The 21,695-nt window shown below is 44.2% G+C and overlaps 1 protein-coding gene across 1 annotated transcript; it reads right to left on the bottom strand.

Annotated features, from left to right (window-relative positions):
* Positions 1-448: 448 nt before the first annotated feature.
* Positions 449-21,342, bottom strand: PSKH1 (protein serine kinase H1). Its single transcript, XM_068261224.1, has 4 exons — positions 21,108-21,342; positions 13,536-13,661; positions 6,940-7,956; positions 449-819 (listed from the first exon to the last, which is right to left on the bottom strand). The coding sequence occupies exons 3-4, from the start codon at positions 7,870-7,872 to the stop codon at positions 502-504; spliced, it is 1,251 nt and encodes a 416-aa protein (XP_068117325.1). The 5' UTR covers positions 7,873-7,956; positions 13,536-13,661; positions 21,108-21,342; the 3' UTR covers positions 449-501.
* Positions 21,343-21,695: the final 353 nt, after the last annotated feature.

The following is a 21,695-nucleotide window of genomic DNA, read 5'->3' as shown; positions in this document are numbered from 1 at the left end:
GAACTACAGGAAGCGGAGGACGGCGGCGTGGGAGCGATCCGAGCGGATGGGGCTGGAGGAAGCCCCAGGTATGTATAAATCTTTTTATTGCAGTGAGCTCTGAGTCCCTTTAAGTCTACAAAAAGAAGTAAGCATAGGGCTTTATTACAGGCGAAGCAGAGAGGGTCTACAAAAAACAATTCCTTTTTTAACCCCACCCATGTCTCAGCATTAAGTAGGGAGAGGAATATGGTGCAATAAGTTAGAAAAGTTCATAAGTGCCAAATAAATAGTGCCCATGAATTAATCATAAAATTCAAAAATATGTCCAGTCACCTCTGCTTTTAAGAAATGCTTTGTGGCTTACTCAGCATAAGTGTAACAGGTTAACATAAGCTACCTATTGATTTGCAATGGTGGCCAGTAAGTTTTGCTAGTTTTTAGACAGAGCCAAATGTTGACAACTCCATTTGAGCAGAATAGATTTTCATAAACAATAAGAAAATCTTTTGAACAACGTCATTATCCATAGTACTGTTGCTGGTAGCGCAAGTTCAGTTCCCGGAGTTCCCGTTCTCTCACGCGCCGTGACTTGGTTGACTTGTTGGAGCGGCTGGAACGGACAGATTGTGCAGACTTGGTGCTCTGGCATCGGGAAGATGCTCTCTTCAGTAGGTTTTGGGAGATAGACCTGTGCAAATTTTTCATAGATGAAGATGCAGCCATGCTTACTACCCAGGGGTGTTTAAGAGCTTGAGATGCGGTCATTCTCTCACTGGGCTCAACCATAAGAAGGCGGTCAATAAAGTCTTTTGCTAAATTTGAAACACTTGGCCAAGGCTGTGGGATTAAAAATAGAAAAGCGGTTTATTAGAAAACGCTTAAAAAAAAAAAAAAATAAAAAAAAAAAAAAGGCATTTAAAAGACACTAAGGGCCCTTTTCCATTAGCAGTCGCTAGCGTTCGCGCTGAACGCTAGCGATTGCTGAATCGCAATTCCGCCGTTTTCCCGACGTTTGCGGACGCGATTTTGCTATGCACTGCATAGCAAAATCGCGGCAAAAGTCGCTCCGCGGCGCGATCGCGATCAAGTAAAAAACGAATCGCGGTAGTGGAAATGACCTCCTATGTTAAAAAGCAAACCATAGCGATTGTAAAATCGCTAGCGGTTTGCGGTTTTGCGATTCAGCGCTAGTGGAAAAGGGCCCTAAATGTAAGGGGCAGCTCCCACCAGTTCCACTGCTAGACTGTTTCCCATACCAGACAACAGATATGCTAAAAAGGACCCGGTGATTTCCTATGGGCCCATTCTCACATATTCAATTGCGAGGATAGTCCATGAGACGCAAATTATTATTCAGAGGTTATGCAAATTGTATGCAAGTTAAAAATGGAGCGGTCAAATGCAGCCTCTGTGGCATCTGACTGGTTTGTTTTCAAGCTGCATAAATTTGAATATTAGCACAAAATCTGCATCTCATTGACATCCCTGTCCACTTGTACTGTTGATTCTTGTCCATCAGCTGGTACAATTTTTCTGTTCTCCATATGGGATGAACTTGCAATTCAAGTGAAGAGGACACAGCACATGACTATGAAACAGAACACCATATCAATACTATATGGAATTCACATGGATAAAGTATGAACGCTGCCTAAGCTGCCATTATGTAGGCCAGCCGCTGTGTTAAACAGATAACTGATCTAACAACTGAAAACAACTAGCTGTTGACTAAACATTTGGGAGAGAAAGTTGCAAACCTTAGGGCTGACACATACTGCAGAGGGCTTTGCGTTCCATCCACACTGCATTTTTGTTTTTTATAAAATATTAAAATTGCAGCAAAATCACAGCTATAATGAAAAAAATCGCTACGATTTTATTGCATGTCAATGGGAGATTTAAATTTTTTTTTTTTTTTTTTTAAAAGGCAAAACGTAGAGTGGATGCATTGCAAAGCGCTCTGCAGTGTGGCTCAGCCTTAATTTAAAGTGTACCAGAGATGTAAAAATAGCAAAAATCGATACTTACCCGGGGCTTCCTCCGGCCCCATAAACACGAGTCCCTCGGCATCCTCCCACGGTCTGCCGTTCAGCCCCGGTAACTGGCTCAGTAAGGTCCAGTCTGGGTCTTCTGCCCATGCACGGACCTCCCGCACATGTGCAGTAGACTGACGCAACTGAGCCAGTTACTAGGGCTGATCGCGGCTGAACGGCAGACCGTGGGAGGACGGCGAGGGACTCAGATGTGTTTATGGGCTGGAGGAAGCCCCGGGTAAGTATCAATTCTTAATATTTTTTAGATCTCTGGTTCACTTTAAGGCCTCTTCCCCACTTGTTCTGCACAAAAATGCATGCAACCATGCGCTGCAATACTGCACTGAATCAAAATGCATGGATGGAAACCATCAGACAGTGCTGCCTGTGTACTGCTGATGTCCTTGCATGTCACACACACTGTGTGCGGCTGAGAATGCGACCAGCAATGCACAAGTGGAAACACTCACTGTTATCCCAGTGAGTACAGGAGATCATTCTCTGGGATAATCAGAAATTCTAGACTAGGTAGCGTAAAGTTAAGAGGTACATATGGAAGGTGCATACTCCTTGTTTTAATTGCTAATATTGGGTAATCACCAATAAGGTTTTGGGACTGGAGCAAGTCTTCGGACCACCCCCACTGGTCTCTACAATGTACAACCCAAGGTAGGCATGGATAAGGGATGGGGAAGGTGTATCTCAACCTCCTATTATACTGTGTAAACTAGGCACATGGTCAAGAGGCACCCGTGGAAGACAAGATGATTAAAATATAAAAGTACAGAGTGTTAGCTTACCTACTGGTGGAATATATATTTACTAAATTAATTCAGGTCTACTACCTATATCAATACTAGAGGTCTCCATAGCCTATTCTGTTTTTTCCCCAATCTACTCATAGTGGTGTATTACTGCTTTAGACGTCTTCTGTTAGTTTCTATCACTTGTTTTTACCCACATGAATAGATGTCCCTATCCTACTTTACACTGATAGATTATTACATTTCCAATTCATTTTTTTGTAATATTCACCCATGGGATTTATTAATTGAATTATTATGAGGGTGCGGTCTTTCCCTTGCCACTTGTACAGTATTAGAAAGAAAAGCCAAGATTACGAGTGCCATCATTCCATGCTCTCGCCATGTGTCTCCTACTTCTGGTCTAGTTATGGAAATCGTAGAAGGCACTCCATCGACCATGTAGATCGGGTGCTTGATACCAGGACGTAGGCATGTCCCAATTGCAAACAAAAAGTCAAGTGTATCAGCACACCATTTTAGAATGCTTAACGCTCTTTTTATTGAGCTATGCGTTCCATAAGGAAATGAAAGCCGACAATTGTTTCGAGGGCCACGCAGGGTCCCCCTTCATCAAGGCGTATGGTTACCATACCTCGAAACAATTGTCGGCTTTCATTTCCTTATGGAACGCATAGCTCAATAAAAAGAGCGTTAAGCATTCTAAAATGGTGTGCTGATACACTTGACTTTTTTTTTTTTTCTACTTCTGGTCTAGTCTGGATGTGACATCACTCCCTAACACCAAGAAAAAAAGCACCTTCAATAAGTATCAAAAATTAATAGTAATAATGATCTTACTGCAGATAAAATTGCAAAAAAAGCAAAACAAAAAAAAAAACAAATTTGATTGATTCCATCAAACACGAACATACATTTAAAATCACTTAAAAGATCCCCAAATACTGATTGTAATCAGAAATCCTGGAAAGGTATCCCTTATTACATAAAGCTATAAAATCCAATATGGATAAAATTACAATCAAAGGTATAGCCAATAGTGCAAAAAATATATAAGTATTGGTAGAATACAACTAGTGACTTTCAGCAGTCACTAGTTGTATTCTACCAATACGTTTTGAGCACTTTTTGACAGCAATGTCAGTTTTTTGCATTTTTTAAAGGCTTAATATTTTGAGTTTTGATTTGATATTTTTGTATTTTGCATCCAGCACTTTCATGGTGTATAAGCATACCTCAGCCTTGTTCACATTATATATTTTTTGCACTATTGGCTAATGGCTATACCTTGGATTGTAATTTTATCCATATTGGATTTGATAGCTTTATGTAATAAGGGATACTTACCCAGGATTTCTGATTACAATCAGTACTTGGGGAATCTTTTAAATGATTTTAAATGCATGTTCGTGTTTGATGGAATCAATAAAATTTGTATTTTTTTGCAATTTCATCTGCAGTAAGATCATTATTACTATTAATTTTTGATACTCATTGAAGGTGCTTTTTTCTAGTAATTATGTATATTGCCTTCGAGTAAGATTGCACAACTATTGCTCAACATATGAACATATGGGTGTTGTGCCATCACTCGCCATGTCACGTATGCCCTCATGCTCAGTGCTACTGCTAGAAAGAGAAAATGTAAGTACTGTGTACTCAGAGCATTTTATATGGCCATTTGCTATATAATAACAGGATCCTGCTAACACACACACACACACACACATACATGGCACCCTATCAGCTATCAGGGCCGTCACCTATCAGCACACATGCGCGCGCCCCCTGCCTGTCCTGCTCCCGTCCAACAGCTGTCCCATCGACACATGCGCAGTAGCACGCAGGGACACACACACACGGACATGTGACGCAGAGACACTGGGGTTTTATTAGGTAGGATAAATAAAATCTCCAGATAAGGCACACAAAGGTTTGCTTGGCCTTTGCAAATGCTCATCTGGACAAAGAAGAAGACTTCTGGTCTTCTGTGTTATGGTCAGACAAAACAAAAAAAATTTAATTTTAGTTCTCAACGACAACATCAGGCAGTCTGCAGAGAAACTTGGCCTTGAGCACCACTGGACATTTCAGCATGACAATGACTCAAGATACACAGCAAAAGTGGTCAAGAAATGGTTAGACAACAACAATGTTTGAGTGGCCCAGCCAGAGTCCTGACTTGAATCCAATTGAGAATGTGTGGATGGAGCTAAAGATCAGGGTGATGGCAAGAAGACCCTCAAACCTGAAAGATTTATAGCTCATCGCTAAAGATGAATGGGCAAAAATACATGTGGAGACATGCAAAAAGCTGGTCTGCAATTATAGAAAGCATTTGATTTCTATAATAGCCAATAAAGGCCTTTTCGATTGATTATTGAGAAGGGTATGAATAATAGTGGACTGGACACTTTTTGCTCAAATGTAAATAAAAGCTGATAAATGTTTTGCATACACTTACGGTAGTTTGGGTTATGTTGTACTTCTATCTTTTATAATGGAGATGCACCATTTTTTTTTCAATTTTACATATGTATTTAAAAAATCAGTCTTTAAAAGTACTTCTGAGCCACTTTTTAAAATAAAAATTAGATACTTTGTTTGGTAGTGAGAAGCCTCTGGATAGTTCAGAGGCTTCCCTTATCTTCTAAGGCTCAGTTCACAATCACTGTGAAAACTGACAGTTTGTCCGATTCACTGGATTAGGAAATGGACAAGTCAATGGGTCCTATGTTAAAGAGAATCTGTATTGTTAAAATCGCACAAAAGTAAACATACCAGTGCGTTAGGGGACATCTCCTATTACCCTCTGTCACAATTTCGCCGCTCCCCACCGCATTAAAAGTGGTTAAAAACAGTTTTAAAAAGTTTGTTTATAAACAAACAAAATGGCCACCAAAACAGGAAGTAGGTTGATGTACAGTATGTCCACACATAGAAAATACATCCATACACAAGCAGGCTGTATACACCCTTCCTTTTGAATCTCAAGAGATCATTTGTGTGTTTCTTTCCCCCTGCATCTCTCATGCACTGAAGTTTCAGGCTGCTCTTTTCTTCCTGCAAACAGCTTTGCCCTTGTCTGAATTTCCTCAGTATGTGAAAGCCCAGCCAGCTCAGAGGACGATTTATCCAGCTTGTAAAAGATGAGAGAAGAGAGAAGCTGCCCTAATCTAAATAATACACAGGCAGTGTGCACAGAGGGACCTGGAAGGGGGAGTTCATAGCAGAACCACAACATTGAAGAACTTGGCAGCCTTCCAGACACAGGCCGACAAGTCTGACAGGGGAAAGATACATTGATTTATTACAGAGACTGTGATAGCAGAAAGTGCTGCAGTAAGCCAGAACACATTAGAATAGCTTTTGGAACTTGTAGGATGATAAAAAACAGGATGCAATTTTTGTTACGGAGTCTCTTTAAAAAGAACCCAAGCCGAAACAGGGCTGTGGAGTCAGAGTCAAAGCAATTTTGGGGTATCTGGAGTCGGGAAAAAAAAATGCACCAACTAATACATTTAAACTGTAATTAAAAGTAAAAAATATAATCAAATTCTATTGCTCAGATAATAGTCATCATAAATAATGTGACTGTATATCTGATGTGTATTCAGAAATCTTTGCGGAAAGTATTCATAGCACATCACTTTTTCCACATTTTGTTGTTACAGCCTTATTCCAAAAAGGATTAAATTCATTTTTTATTCAGAATTCTACACACAACACCCCATAATAACAATGTAAAAAAAGTGAGATTTTTGCAAAATTAATAAATAGAGAAAGCACATGTCCATAACTATTCATAGCCTTTGCCATGAAGCTCAAAATTGAGCTCATGTGCGTCATGTTGCTCCTGATCATCCTTGATATGTTTCTGCAGTTTAACTGGAGTCCCTCTGGACTTTATAATATAGCAATCTTCAAACTAGTTAACAAAGTCAAAGTGAGTCAAACATCACCGTTCTCCATCACAGCCTATATGGTTTGCCATTATGAAAATAGTGAACGCAATCTGTATGAATACCTAAAATGTGTCAATTCATATCACTGTCACTTTCTAAAAGAGGGGGCAGCCATCACAAGGGTTATAAGCATTGTTTATTTTGTCACTTTTTGTGACCTAAGAATTTAACTTGCAGTGGTTGCATAATACTCACCTCTCCAGAGTAGCTGTATTTTCCCTTTAAGATTTGCCGATACAGACGTGTTCTGTTATCATCCTCAAAAGGCATAGTTCCACTGAGAAGAATATAAGATATGACTCCAAGTGCCCACATGTCTACCGAATTGGTGTAAGGTTTCCTTACAAGTATTTCAGGCGCAATATACTCTGGAGTTCCACAGGTAGTCTTCATTAAACATTCATCTCCTTTTTTGCGCGCACTTGCAAGGCCAAAGTCTGTAATCATAATCTTTGAATCGGTTCCTGGATGGTAATACAAGAGATTTTCAGGTTTCAAGTCCCTGTGCGTGATCCCAAGAGTATGCAAATACTTTACTCCTTCCAGAACCATTTGTAGTACATGAGTGGCATCTCTCTCTGTGAAGGAGCCCTTGGCAATTATTCGGTCAAAGAGTTCTCCACCTGTTGCCAATTCCATTACCATATACACTCTCTCCTGTGTCTCAAACACTTCAATTAGCTGGATGATATTTGTGTGTCGAACACGTCTCAGGACATTAAGCTCTGACTCGCACACCTCCCTTCCTTCTCTGTATTTAGTTTCAATCATTTTAATTGCATACGGCTGTTTGGATGCCTTATGCTCTACTCTCACAACTCGGCTAAAACTTCCTCTACCAATAAGAGCCTTAATATCGTACTTTGCAGTCACTCTTGGATCAAACTTTGCTCTGTATTTAGCAACTTTATGTCTCCGAGGATCAGCAGCTTCTATGTAGCTATGCTGATAGCCACTGGGATATGGAGGAGCTGGAGAACCCCTTTTAGTCTCTTTCGGGCCATGGTCTGTAACAAAGTGCTTATACTGGTCATGTTTTGATGTAAAGTAAGGTTCCACTTTTTTCACCAGATCCAGCTGTATGTTCTTTGGAGGCTCGGGAAGCACTTTGCTTGTCCCACAGCCCATTATAGGAAATCTTCAGTCTTCCATGTGGCATGGTGTTTGCAGAAATTAGTTAACTGATGTACTGGTTCCAGCTGTTAACTGGACCTGAAAGAAAAAAAAAAAAAATGGGACGTGGTATTACATACCAGTATAGAGCAACATATTTGTAAGGAAAAACTTCAAACGATGCCTAATGCTACCACCCAAAACACTAGGCATGACATCTAAATGTGGTTTTTTTTTTGGTTTACAGAGAAATTTTTATGATGCATAATTTTGATTGGAAAAAAAAATCCCTCCATCCAGTTCAACCAGGAAGAAAACAAAAACAAACAAAAACACTGTTCTGAACCAGCACATGTCCCAAGCTGATCCAGGGGGAGGAAGACAAAAAAAAAAAAATATACATATATATTTTACAAGGCCTGGGCCAATTAGCCTATAGGGCCCGTTTCCACTATAGCGTTGCGGAATCGCCGGCGAATCACCGCAGGCAAATCGCATGCGGGTGCGATTCCGCATGCGTTTTTTGCCGCGATTTCGCATAGGTAAGGCTGTATGCGAATTTAACCATGTCACTGCCTGTGTAAATTAACATTAATACCTATGCGAAATCGCATGCGAAATCGCGGCAAAAAACGCATGGGGAAAACGCATGCGATTTCCCTATTAAATACATTGCGTGCGATTCGCCTGCATTCCACACGCAGGCGAATTCTGAGGGCCCTACCCTGCGGATTTTTTCTGCACAGAAAAACGTGCGGGGAAACGCACAAGTGGAAACAGTCCCATCCACTTGTACTGACTGTGCGAATCCGCATGCGGGCAACGCATGCAGATTCGCGATAGTGGAAACGGGCCCTAAAAGATAAAAATTCCTTCCCGATCAACTCTCCCAGTAATTATCTAGTAATTATAGCCAAGGATGCCTTTTAAAAAGCATCCAAGCCCACTTTAAATGAAGAACTAGAGTTTGCCATAACTTCGTCCTAAAGCAAGATATTTCACATTTTAACCACTCTTTCTGTGAAGGAATTTTCTGTTGTACATGAAGACTGGGCAATTTTACCATTTGAGAAGATAAAGAGCCTCATCCACAACTACCACAAAAAACTTCAAGCAGTCATTGAGTTTAAAGGGAACAATACACAATATTAAGACCTGGGGCATGTAAACTTTTGACCAGGGTCATCTGGGTAGTTTGTGTGGTGATAATGATTTAAAGGATAACTGTAGTGAGAGGGATATGGAGGCTGCCATATTTATTTCCTTTTAAGCAATACCAGTTGCCTGGCTATTCAGCTAATCCTCTGCCTTTAATACTTTCAGCCATAGGCCCTGAACAAGCATGCAGCAGATCAGGTGTTTCTGACAAATTTAGCAGCTGCTGCTTGTTTCTGGTGTGATTCAGACACTTCTTTAGGCAAATAGACCATCAGGGCTGCCAGGCAACTGGTATTGCTTAAAAGGAAATAAATATGGCAGCCTCCATATCCTTCTCACTACAGTTATCCTTTAAAGACCAAACACAGTTGTATGACAATAAATGGCTTCAGCCAACCACTAACCATGAGTGAAAGAAAAGTTTGTCTTTTTATTCATGTTCTATGGAAAATGGTTAAGAAAATCAAATTCTGCCAGGGTATGTAAACTTAAGAGCACAACTGCTCTCAAGCTAAATAAGCCCAGTTTGTCTAACCTTTCTTGGCAAGTAAAATCTTTCATCCCTCTGAGGTCAATGTCCTTTCTATAATGTGGTGTCCAAAACTGTATCCCATACTCCAGATGTGGCCTCCCAGAATTTTATTTGCTTTAACTAACACTGCTTGACAGAAATGAGGAGCCAATAAGCCTCTGGACCATACAGTGGCTTTCAACTACTGAGGCAAGTATCTAGCTTTTCTCTATCCCAAGGTGTACTTTAAGAATGCAGGGATCTAAATGACAGTTTATCGGCAGTCAGGCTGCAAAGTAAAGCTCACTGATAACTAATTAGAGGTCATAAAGTCCTATTTAGCAAAGCCCTTTTGAAAAGCAAGGATAATATAGATACATATATCAATTATAATAATATAACTTAGAATTTTTATGAGTAATCATTAAAAAAAGTCAAAAGTCAAAACGTTTACCTCTCCCGATCCACCACATCGTAATTGAGCTGCATGGGAGCATTCGCCTAACATTGTTTAATCAAGAGCTGTAGTTGATCAAGTTTTCCAAGAGCCGATTGCATTTACGGTTACATTGAACTCCCTAGGGCTCTATGACAACAAACAAAGTGAAAAACTTTTCTGAGCAGTACCAGAAAAGCGTTTTATCGCATAAGGAGCCACCAGGAGCCATCCGTGTAAACCGGCCTCTAAATACAAAAGTAGTAAGTCCTATTTAGGATTAGGACTATAGATACAATATCTTATTTTGTCTATTTTCACTTCAGCTTAGCTTTAAAATGGATTCAGTTCAATTTCACGAGATAGTTGGACAGCACACCTAAAAGGAGCCTCCTGTACAGCCTTAAGGCAAACCTGAAGAAAAACGTATGATATAATAAATTGTATGTGTATTACGGATAACAAATATTAGTAGCAACAAAGTGTCTCATTTTTATTTTCAGTTGATATAGTTGTTTTTTTTTTGTTTTTTTTAACAACATAGCATGATTCTGTCATACTTGCAGTTTAGACACCACATTAGTCTTTTAAGCTATAAAACAAAGCAAAAATATTGACCCTTTGAGCTTTCTTGCAGTAAAACCTTATCTTAAGCTGTCTCTCACTGTTTCTTGGCTGTTTACATGCTTCAGAAACCAGGACTGTAGTCGACCCAATAGGTCGGAGAGTTTAGAGAAACTATCTTGAAGAGATAACAGCTGAAGTTTTTTTTAACGCTTCCTATACTGAAAACCGTGAGACTCTTCTTTGCTAATAATCTACTTCTTAGTTGTACATATATGGAAAGGAGTAAAGCCGGCACCATCAATTGCTCTTTTACAATGTTATTTATAGGCTGTCAAAGTGCACATAGTACTAGCAACGTTTTGGAGCGATGGACATGCTCCTTTATCAATCGATCGTTCTTCCCATATGTCCACACGGACCAGATGGGGAACTGTGCGGAGGGTGGGCGGCACCGTAATGTCAAGTGGACGTTACCAGGGAGATAATGAGGACGCGGCAAAATCCGCATTAACTCTGCCCGCCTCCCATAGGCAGGACGAGAGACGTCACTGCCTTTACCAGCTGATCATCTGGACAAAGCCGGTACATATCTCCCTGAATGGCAACGCGGTATCCGGGTTAGCAGTGCTGCCATGGAGATGTAGAATACACCCGAGAGCTGCATATAGAGGCATCAGAGCCGAGCACATCCGCACACAGCACACACAGCACAAACAGCACTGGTGAAATAAAGCAGAGACACGCAATAATGTCACGGCACTGAATACTATAATACGTTTGGACATACAGAGACAAAGGAAACATTACAGTCTCAGAAATGTATATATGCATAAAATCAGGGAAGCAGACATCATAAAAAGGGTGACAAATCATATTCACGGTTCAGGCCACGTGGTTCTATGGTATATAATGTGCATATCCAGTGTGCCACGCGGTATAATAGCAACCAGTGTGTCACCTCCCCGCTTCAAAGGGGGAACATTATCAATGATCTGACAGCGCAATTGGCTTACATGATGTTTAAATGGGACAAAGTGGCAGGCCACAGGCTGCTGCGCCAGGCACTCACGGATCGCATGTTTACATGCAGACAATCTAATCTTACATTTCTGAGTGGTTTTCCCCACATAAATAAGGCCACAAGGGCATTTCATTATATAAATTACATATTGCGAGTCACAATTGTATATTCCCTTGATATTAAACCGTGTGCCTAATCTCAGATGTGTAAAATAGTTGCAGTGCACGCAATTGAGGCAAGGATACATGCCTCTTCTAGACCCTTCAGGGGGTCTAACCAAAGTTCTCATTTCAGCATGAGTAAGTTTGTCCCTCAGGGTGGGGGCCCTCTTATAGGAAAACAAAGGAGGATTATGAAACTTGGAGACAGAGGGCAGGGCCCGGGAAAGCACAGTCCAGTGTTAAATAATTTTTTCCAACATTACTACTAACACTATATTGTATGACAAATGGAATGCCAGTATCCCCCCCTCCCCATGCCTCGGAGCCACAGTCTCAGCCATTTTGCGTGCTTCTGCAACCAGATCATCAGGGTACTCTCTATCCAAAAACTTTTGGGTAATTTCATTAAATCTGACTTCCCGTATTTTGCTGTCACCCACTATTCTGCCCACCCTCCTGAACTGGGACCTAGGTATCGATTTAATGGTATTGCTAGGATGAAAGCTTCTATAGGACAAAATTGCATTTATGTCAGTGGGCTTTATATACAGATCAGTGTCCAATGAACCCCCAGATAACGTAACCATAGTATCCAAAAAATGAATCTGTTGGACGTCACAATGGGATGTCAATCTGATGGGTTTACACTGAGTATGTAACTCCCCCACAAATTGTTCTAGGGTGCAACACGTCCACATGCAAAACTCCCTCAATATTTTTTAGAAAGCGTATTATTATAAACAAATGTTTCCTCATACTGATTCATGTATATGTTTGTGTAGGACGGGGCCATGTTGGACCCCATTGCTGTTCCTCGAACCTGCAAATAAAACATATCAAACACAAAATAGTTACAGTCAAGTACAATCTGTAGAAGTTTAACAATGAAATTATGAATCTGCTGACTATCAAAGTCAAATGCCATAAACAATGAATGTTGGACCGCCTCTACACCCCCATCATGAGGGATGGAGGTGTAGAGGTTCCCCACATCCAATGTAACCAGAAGACTACCATCCAATTTGTCAAATTGGAAATGAATTTAAGGAACATAGTCGTGTCCCGTTTATAAAACTTCTGTGCAACAACAAAAGGTCTGAGTAAATAGTCGAGATATTTAGCCAAAGGGGACAGAATAGAGTCAATTCCGGCCACTTTTGGCCTGCCAGGTGGTTGTTGTAACCTTCTATGAAGCTTAGGAAAGGAGGTATAGACGAGGAGTTTTAGGGTGGTCAATTTTCAAGAAGTTAGCTAACTTCAGGTCAGTAACAGCAGACCTAACCGCTTGGTCGAACAATCTATTTTTGAGTTTGCTCACTAACCATTTGTTCTAAACTTTGCACAATAGTTCCCCATCAGGTCCGCTTATGTGTAGCGGCACGGGATTGGCTGATATGGATCTACAGCCTGGGATTGGTGTATTTGAATGTAAGGTGTGGTATTCAAACTGTTGTTGTACTGCATTATATGAGACTGTCATAGCTTGATAAAGGAGCATGTCCATCGATACGAAACGTCGCTTGTACTATGTGCACTTTAAGACAGCCTATAAATAAAATTGTAAAAGAGCAATTGATGGTGCCGGCTTTATTCCTTTCCTTCAATATACTCGAGTGGTGATCAAGCTAGCTGCGGCACACCCGCCTATCAACTTTGTGGGGTAGTGCATTCTTCTACGCTGCTATATTAGTTGCACATATACAATTTATTATAAAAGTTTATTTTCGCTTTAGGTTTGCTTTAAGTCTGTCGCCCAAAATAATCTTTAAAGAATTCACATGAAGAATTGTAGCAGTTGCACATCTTCTGGACCAAAAGACTTACCACTGATAAGATCTCGTATGCAGCTCAGGAGTTTTTTCTCTCACAACTCCACCGCAGAAATTTCTCCCATCATAGTGTGGGAAGCTCACAGACAAATCTGACATGGTGAATTCATTACCCATTAATCTGAAAGAAAACAGCACATCATGAATACCAAAATGCTTATTAAAAAAAAAAAAAAAAAAAACCTTATTAGGACCCAAAAAAAGTACCCCTCAAAAACATGTCTGTCATGTCATGGACCTCGTTAGCTCATTCACTTTAACTGTAGTCTAGGAAAGTGATAACACAACATACTGCTGCCAGAAAACTTTGCTGAAACCACACGTGATCAGGTACTGCAGGCAGAACCCTTCTGATTGATAATCAGGTATATCCTGTCTTGCAGACAGGCAAACAAAAGTGCACACATAGACTGTATAATGTGCTAAAACACATAAAAATTGCTACACTTTGTTAGAATTCTACTAAGCCCCACATACTCTCCAGGTTTAGATCTATAGCAAGCAATCAAGCAAGTACAGATGGTCTGAGCCATGCTTATGCGCTTTGAGTCCCACGGGAGAAAAGCGCTTTACAAATGTTATTTGTTGTTGTTGTTGTTGTTGTACACAAAAATAATCAGTAATTAGATGTACAATATATAATTCTTAAATTATATAAATTAAGCACAGTACCTAGTGCATAAAATACTAAAGTGCATATATTGAAACACATCTGTGCAATTAAAGTGGTCATGATCTGACACGAGGCATGAGATATAAACATATATGGTAGTACTAAGCCTACTTGCAGGCCCCGATTTAGATCACAGGAGCCTATAGGAACAGATGTTCTGGCACGTGTCGCACACGATAAGCACTGCCAAAATGCGCACAGCAGCGCATATAGTGGGAACGAGGCCTTACTACCCCTGCCTGTTGTAGGTAGCCACAGGGGTCCCTTAATACTGGGTGTACCTCTGGCTACCTAGTACTATGTAGCTACAGGTGCCCCCAGGAATTGGGTAGCTACAAGTGCCCCTGGCTTAAGGAAAATGTCATCAATGGAATGCAGAGAGCTGGGTAAGTAACCTCTCATTTATGCCCCACTTGGGACTCTGCATAGGGGAGTGGGGAGCAGGGCTGTGGAGTCAGTACAAAAATCATTCGACTCATTTTATGAAACCACCGACTTCAACTCAATCTCCAGGTACCTAAATGGCTCCAACTCCGTAGTCTAATACCAGGGCTGTGGATTTGGTACAAAAATCATCCGACTCATTAGTTTATGAAACCACCGATTCCAAGTACCCAAAATTGTTCCGACCCCACAGCCTTGATGGGGAGGCACTCAAGGAGAGGAGTGAGTCTTTCTATCATTAGGCACAGGGGCGTAACTAGGCCCCACCGGGCCCCCCTGCAGAATTTTATTGCGGCCCCCCCTTCTGGGGCCATTTTGTGGGTTCTGGAGGGGTGGCAGTGTGAGGAGAAAGCCTTGGCCACAGTCGGCGGGGAGAGGGGAAGTTCCCCCCCCTCTGCCTCACCTCGGGGCTCTCCCCTCCAGCTAGTTACAGTTTGGGCAGTGACAGCAAGATATATACCTTCTTCCTTGCGTTCCACTGCATCCTCCTTGCTCTAGCGGCTGACGTCACTTCCGAAAGTGACGTCAGCCGCTAGAACGAGGAGTATGCGGTGGTCGACAGTGGCCAAGGCTTTCCCCTCATGCTGCCACCCCTCCAGCCCCCACAAAATGGCCCCAAGCGGGCCCCACCGCGGAGCAGGGGCTGCAGGGCCTATTGTTACGCCCATGATTAGGCACCTTACGGAGAGTTATGGTAAATCCGGCCCTGCCTACTTGTGTTCAAGTTTTATTTGTTTGCACTGCAATAGTTAATAGATCAGTATTTTATGTATGCAAACAAAGCAGTCAGACTGCCATGGCTCTCCAGGGTGTAAATAGAAGCCAAAACCGGTTATATGAAGTGGTGAATGCAACTTTAGATCTTGGGTAAGCCACATAGGCTATCATTCGTAAAAGTGTGTTTGGTAAAAAAAAATCTGGGTGGGAAAACACTGCATTCTGTATTTTAGACCTTTGTGTGCTAATTAATAAAGATTTTCACAGCTGCCTTTGAAGTTCGGGAAATTACCAGAGCTCATTGAGCGGTACAGCAGAAGTGTGGCGATATCTCTCTTTTGTTACAAGCTGTAATTACTGTTCCCTGCACAGACTAGCAGAGACTTTGGCTCCCCGCACAGGTGCCTCGCACAGACTTTGGCTCCCCGCACAGGTGCCTCGCACAGACTTTGGCTCCCCGCACAGGTGCCTCGCACAGACTTTGGCTCCCCGCACAGGTGACTCGCAGACTTTGGCTCCCCGCACAGGTGCCTCGCACAGACTTTGGCTCCCCGCACAGGTGCCTCGCACAGACTTTGGCTCCCCGCACAGGTGCCTCGCACAGACTTTGGCTCCCCGCACAGGTGCCTCGCACAGACTTTGGCTCCCCGCACAGGTGCCTCGCACAGACTTTGGCTCCCCGCACAGGTGCCTCGCACAGACTTTGGCTCCCCGCACAGGTGCCTCGCACAGACTTTGGCTCCCCGCACAGGTGCCTCGCACAGACTTTGGCTCCCCGCACAGGTGCCTCGCACAGACTTTGGCTCCCCGCACAGGTGCCTCGCACAGACTTTGGCTCCCCGCACAGGTGCCTCGCACAGACTTTGGCTCCCCGCACAGGTGACTCGCACAGACTTTGGCTCCCCGCACAGGTGACTCGCACAGACTTTGGCTCCCCGCACAGGTGCCTCGCACAGACTTTGGCTCCGTGCACAGGTGCCTCGCACAGACTTTGGCTCCCCGCACAGGTGACTCGCACAGACTTTGGCTCCCCGCACAGGTGACTCGCACAGACTTTGGCTCCGTGCACAGGTGACTCGCACAGACTTTGGCTCCGTGCACAGGTGCCTCGCACAGACTTTGGCTCCGTGCACAGGTGACTCGCACAGACTTTGGCTCCCCGCACAGGTGACTCGCACAGACTTTGGCTCCCCGCACAGGTGACTCGCACAGACTTTGGCTCCGTGCACAGGTGACTCGCACAGACTTTGGCTCCGTGCACAGGTGACTCGCACAGACTTTGGCTCCGTGCACAGGTGACTCGCACAGACTTTGGCTCCGTGCACAGGTGACTCGCACAGACTTTGGCTCCGTGCACAGGTGCCTCGCACAGACTTTGGCTCCCCGCACAGGTGACTCGCACAGACTTTGGCTCCCCGCACAGGTGACTCGCACAGACTTTGGCTCCGTGCACAGGTGACTCGCACAGACTTTGGCTCCCCGCACAGGTGACTCGCACAGACTTTGGCTCCGTGCACAGGTGACTCGCACAGACTTTGGCTCCCCGCACAGGTGACTCGCACAGACTTTGGCTCCGTGCACAGGTGACTCGCACAGACTTTGGCTCCGTGCACAGGTGACTCGCACAGACTTTGGCTCCGTGCACAGGTGACTCGCACAGACTTTGGCTCCCCGCACAGGTGACTCGCACAGACTTTGGCTCCCCGCACAGGTGACTCGCACAGACTTTGGCTCCCCGCACAGGTGACTCGCACAGACTTTGGCTCCGTGCACAGGTGACTCGCACAGACTTTGGCTCCGTGCACAGGTGACTCGCACAGACTTTGGCTCCGTGCACAGGTGACTCGCACAGACTTTGGCTCCGTGCACAGGTGACTCGCACAGACTTTGGCTCCGTGCACAGGTGACTCGCACAGACTTTGGCTCCGTGCACAGGTGACTCGCACAGACTTTGGCTCCGTGCACAGGTGACTCGCACAGACTTTGGCTGCCCGCACAGGTGACTCGCACAGACTTTGGCTGCCCGCACAGGTGACTCGCACAGACTTTGGCTCCCCGCACAGGTGACTCACACAGACTTTGGCTCCCCGCACAGGTGACTCACACAGATTTTGGCTCCCTGCACAGGTGACTCACACAGGCTTTGGCTCCCTACACAGCCTAATTTTCTCTTATCTGCATGCTTATTGCCTCCTCCAAGCAAGCGGTATTCTCTGTCCCAATACCGCCTGCTCTAATCTTTATGAATTGACAATTAGTGACATGTGTCGAGATAATCACCGCACAAGGCGGTAATTTACCTCACTGCTCTGTAATTTGAGCTTTTCATGCGGTAACAGCTTTTATGAATTTACATTTTGCTAAGTGTTCGGTAAAGTCCGCTGTTTTCAGCATTACCGCATGCTGGAATGCTTTATGAATGATAGCCATAGTGTACTTGAACTGCGCAAAGACTTTTGAGACTGTTCCACTCAATAGCCTGGTACAGAAGCTGAGGATATAGGGACTAGGCGAGAATGTGTATCTGTAGATAGGGGAACTGGTTAAAGAGAACCCGAGGTGGGGATCATACAAAGAAATCTATACACAGAGGCTGGGTCTGGCTATAGTGCTATCCCCCCTAAGTGCCCCCTGCGCTCCGCTCTCTCCCCCATAAATTACGGCCGCGCTCTCTGGCATTGCTTACCTCCCTAATGTCACTCACGCCGCTCCCCCCGCCTCCTGCAGAGCGCCGGTCCTTGCCCGCGTCCCTTCCCTCCAATCAGCGGCGAGGGAAGGGACGCGGGCGGGGACCGGCGCTCTGCAGGAGGCGTGGGAGCGCCGTGAGTGACACTAGTGAGGTAAATACAGCCCGCTGCGACACGCTGCGTGTCGCCAGCGCGGCTGTAATTTATGGGGGAGAGCGGAGCGCAGGGGGGACTTAGCGGGGATTCAACTAGCAACAGAGGCTGGGCACTATAGCCAGACCCAGCCTCTGTGTATAGATATCTTTCTACGATCCCCACCTCGGGCTCTCTTTAAAGTGGATCAGAGAAACTTTTACTTAATGCATAATTGTGTTCCTTTCATATAGATTATAGGGCATTACTCAAGCCAAATACTTTTTTTGTTTTAATACTCTAATTCCCCATAAACTAAACAAGCCTCGCCCACAGCTTCTCCAGAGTGCCTCGGCACTCTCAGACTCATGTAGCAAGGGCTTATGGGAGCTCAGTCTGGGCAGGAGGAGGTTACTAGCCAGAGATTTCAGAGGCAGAGGGGAGAAGGAGAGGGGAGTGAACTTTTCACAGGCTGAGTGCTGGAGATGCAGATCAGCTTGCCTATGTGTATAATGTGACAAAAAGAACATGGCCGCTCATTGTATCACAGGAATAAATAATCATAAACTGTTGAAGCGGTTTGCAGCTAGATTTGCTGTGTAAACTATCTAAACTTTAGATAAGATATATAGACAAGTTACTTGTTATAGTTAATTTTTCTGGTCGTGGCTGTCGTGCGAACCAGTGTTTGTGAAGTTAATTTTTCATCTCAGATCTGCCTTAAGGCCTTGTTCACATTGCGTTCCGTTCACGTGGCCGTTAGCATTGGGCGTTTTTTTGCGCATTTTTTGGTTGGACGATTCGTTTTCGTGCTAAGTGGTTTTCTAAGTGTTTTTCCCTAGCGGTTTTTTAATTCACCTGCGCTGTACAGTCCGGAAGGAGACCGGGAGCCACCGGAGCTGCAGCGAGGGCACAGGGCGGCTGCCAGGGGCTGGAGGAAGCCCCAGGTAAGTTGATTTTTGTTTTAAGTTACCTTGGACATATCCTTTAAGTGCATCTGTATCAAGGGGTACTTGAGATATTCTTTACCATATCAGGGGGTACTTGGCCAGAACAGACTTTCAAAAGGGGTACATAGCCATGAAATGTTGAGAGACCCTGCTCTAAAGGTTTACAGGCTTGGAGCAGGATTGACTGGCTGTGGGAGAAGAGAGGTGATGCTAATGAGAAGTCCTGGACCTGGGAGTAAGAGGTGGTGATTAAAGGTGTGTACACATGTCCAATTTTACACCTGATTGTCATTTAAACTGGTCATCTGAACGACTAGAAGTGCAAACAGCAAGTCGTTCAAACGTCATATACACACTAAACAACAAAGCGGCTGATATGCCAATTCACCTAATTTACATGTCGTTTAACCAACTTGATAATAGACAATGGACTGGATAGAACAATGGACTAGATTAAACGACTGATCAAATGACTATGTTTGAAAGTCTATTAGTTGGACAAACGACTAGAAGTCGTTTGTACACACGTACGGATCTGACAGTCGTTTGAACGACAGTTGATCAGGCAAACCGGCTGACAACGTGAACACCCGTCCAACTTGTCGTTCAAGTTGAACTTACCCGGGGCTTCTAATGGTACCCCACAGACGTCCTGTGCCCACGCATCCACTAACTGATGCTCCGGTCTCCGCCTCTGGTCCACTTCCAGAATTTGTGTCTTTAAAGTCGATAAACAACTGCACCTGTGCAGCATCTACAGTAGCCCTTTAAATTGAGCAAGCATTCTAAAGGTGGCCATACACTGGTCGATTTGCCATCAGATCGACCAACAGATAGATCCCTCTCTGATCAGAGAGGTATCGTATGGCTGTATTTACTGCAAACAGATTGTGAATCGATTTCACTATGTAACCGATTCACAATCTGTGGAGCTGTCGCCCCCCCCCCCACATACATTACCTGATCCAGCCAGCGCAAGTCCCCTGGTCTCCGCTGTCTTCTTCTCCGCTCTGGGCTCCAGCTTCACTTTGCTTCCTGCCGGGGGAAGTTTAAACAGTAGAGGGCGCTCTACTGTTCAAACTTCCTGTCAGGACAGGAAGTAAGTGAAGCTAATCGGAGCCCAGCGCGGAGAAGGGACAGCGGAGACCAGGGGACTCACGCCAGTGGAACAGGTAATGTATTGCTGCTAGCGTCGGACATACGAACGCCGCTATCGACGCACTCCCGACCCACCGGCAATTGAGTGAAATCTTATGCACGGACGGACGGATGGATGGGAACGATCGATTTCAGACGGAAATCGATTGTTCAGTCAGGGTTTGCGCAACAATTTCACAGCAGATTCGATCACAGTGATTAAATCTGCTGTATATCGGTGGGAAAATCGTTAGGTGTATGGGCCCCTTAACTGGCAGTTCTGGCCACACACACACACACCAATATTTCTCTGTCTTTCTGCACACCTGTCATATTACATAAATCCTGGAGTGTCTCTAGCATAAATGTCAACTATATTCAAGAGCCCTGATTTCCTTAACACTTCAGATGGAAACATACGTCTATATTTGCTACACAGGGATGCAATAGGGCAAAATAAACAGGCAACTCAACACAGATCACTCAATACGCCTGGGAATTACCAGGCTGTAGAACAAGTCTCTACCCAGCAAATGCCACTATCACCACTGCCAAGAGAAACCATAACATAAGCTAAACATTGCTGCTCTGCATCTTATTGACTACTACAACTCCCAGCATGCCACATCTTTTATAACGCACCGTTGATTACAGTGTATTATGTTTCCGTAGATGATAGCGCCCTCTATCTATTGTCACCACAACTGACCCCCAGACTGATTACTATGCTATTTACAACCGAACGCGTTAGCTATGTACGTGTCCGCTGTGCTGTAATTAGGTTACGGGACACTTCAAGTGGAGCTGAACTCTTGCACAGGGCTCACCGTTCTGAGCTAAGGGCTGCGCCGTTGTCTCCTCAAATGTCAGCCTGAAATCCAACCCGTCAGTAGAAGAAGCGCAATGTGCGGCAGTCATAGGTGCCCGAAGCCCACACACCGCTTCCAGACCACTCCGACCCCCTTTCCCGCTCTTCCCCCGGCTGCTGGCTCTTCTCTCTAACTTTATCCCAACTTTCTCGGTGTGTGGAGCGGACGGGCCTCTCACCCCCTCCTCCCTCTACTGCTCATCAGCCCTACGTCCGCATCACGTCACTGGCCCGCCCCATTTCTGTCAACATGATTTCCTAGCTGTAGTTGTGGTGTGGATTTGTGTTGATCCTGTCAGGTCTGGAAGCGCAAATCTACACCGCACGGTATTAAACTAACGCCTGGTGTAATTTGCCTTCTTAAAACAGAAGGAAACTTTCAATAATTCAGCTATAATTGATTTATGGTTTCCTACAATATACTAAATATGCAAATTATCTCTTCGCCCCTGTATGTGCCGTTTCCCTGCAGGCAAATCGCGCAGGGAAACTCTGCCATAGGGTAGAATGGCGCCGCCGGCCAAATCGCTAGCGCAATCGATTACCA

Source organism: Hyperolius riggenbachi, chromosome 11 (assembly GCF_040937935.1).
Source record: "Hyperolius riggenbachi isolate aHypRig1 chromosome 11, aHypRig1.pri, whole genome shotgun sequence".
In the NCBI taxonomy this organism is placed as follows: domain Eukaryota; kingdom Metazoa; phylum Chordata; class Amphibia; order Anura; family Hyperoliidae; genus Hyperolius; species Hyperolius riggenbachi.
Note: the sequence above shows the minus strand (reverse complement) of the source record. Positions and strands in the feature narration are given on the sequence as shown.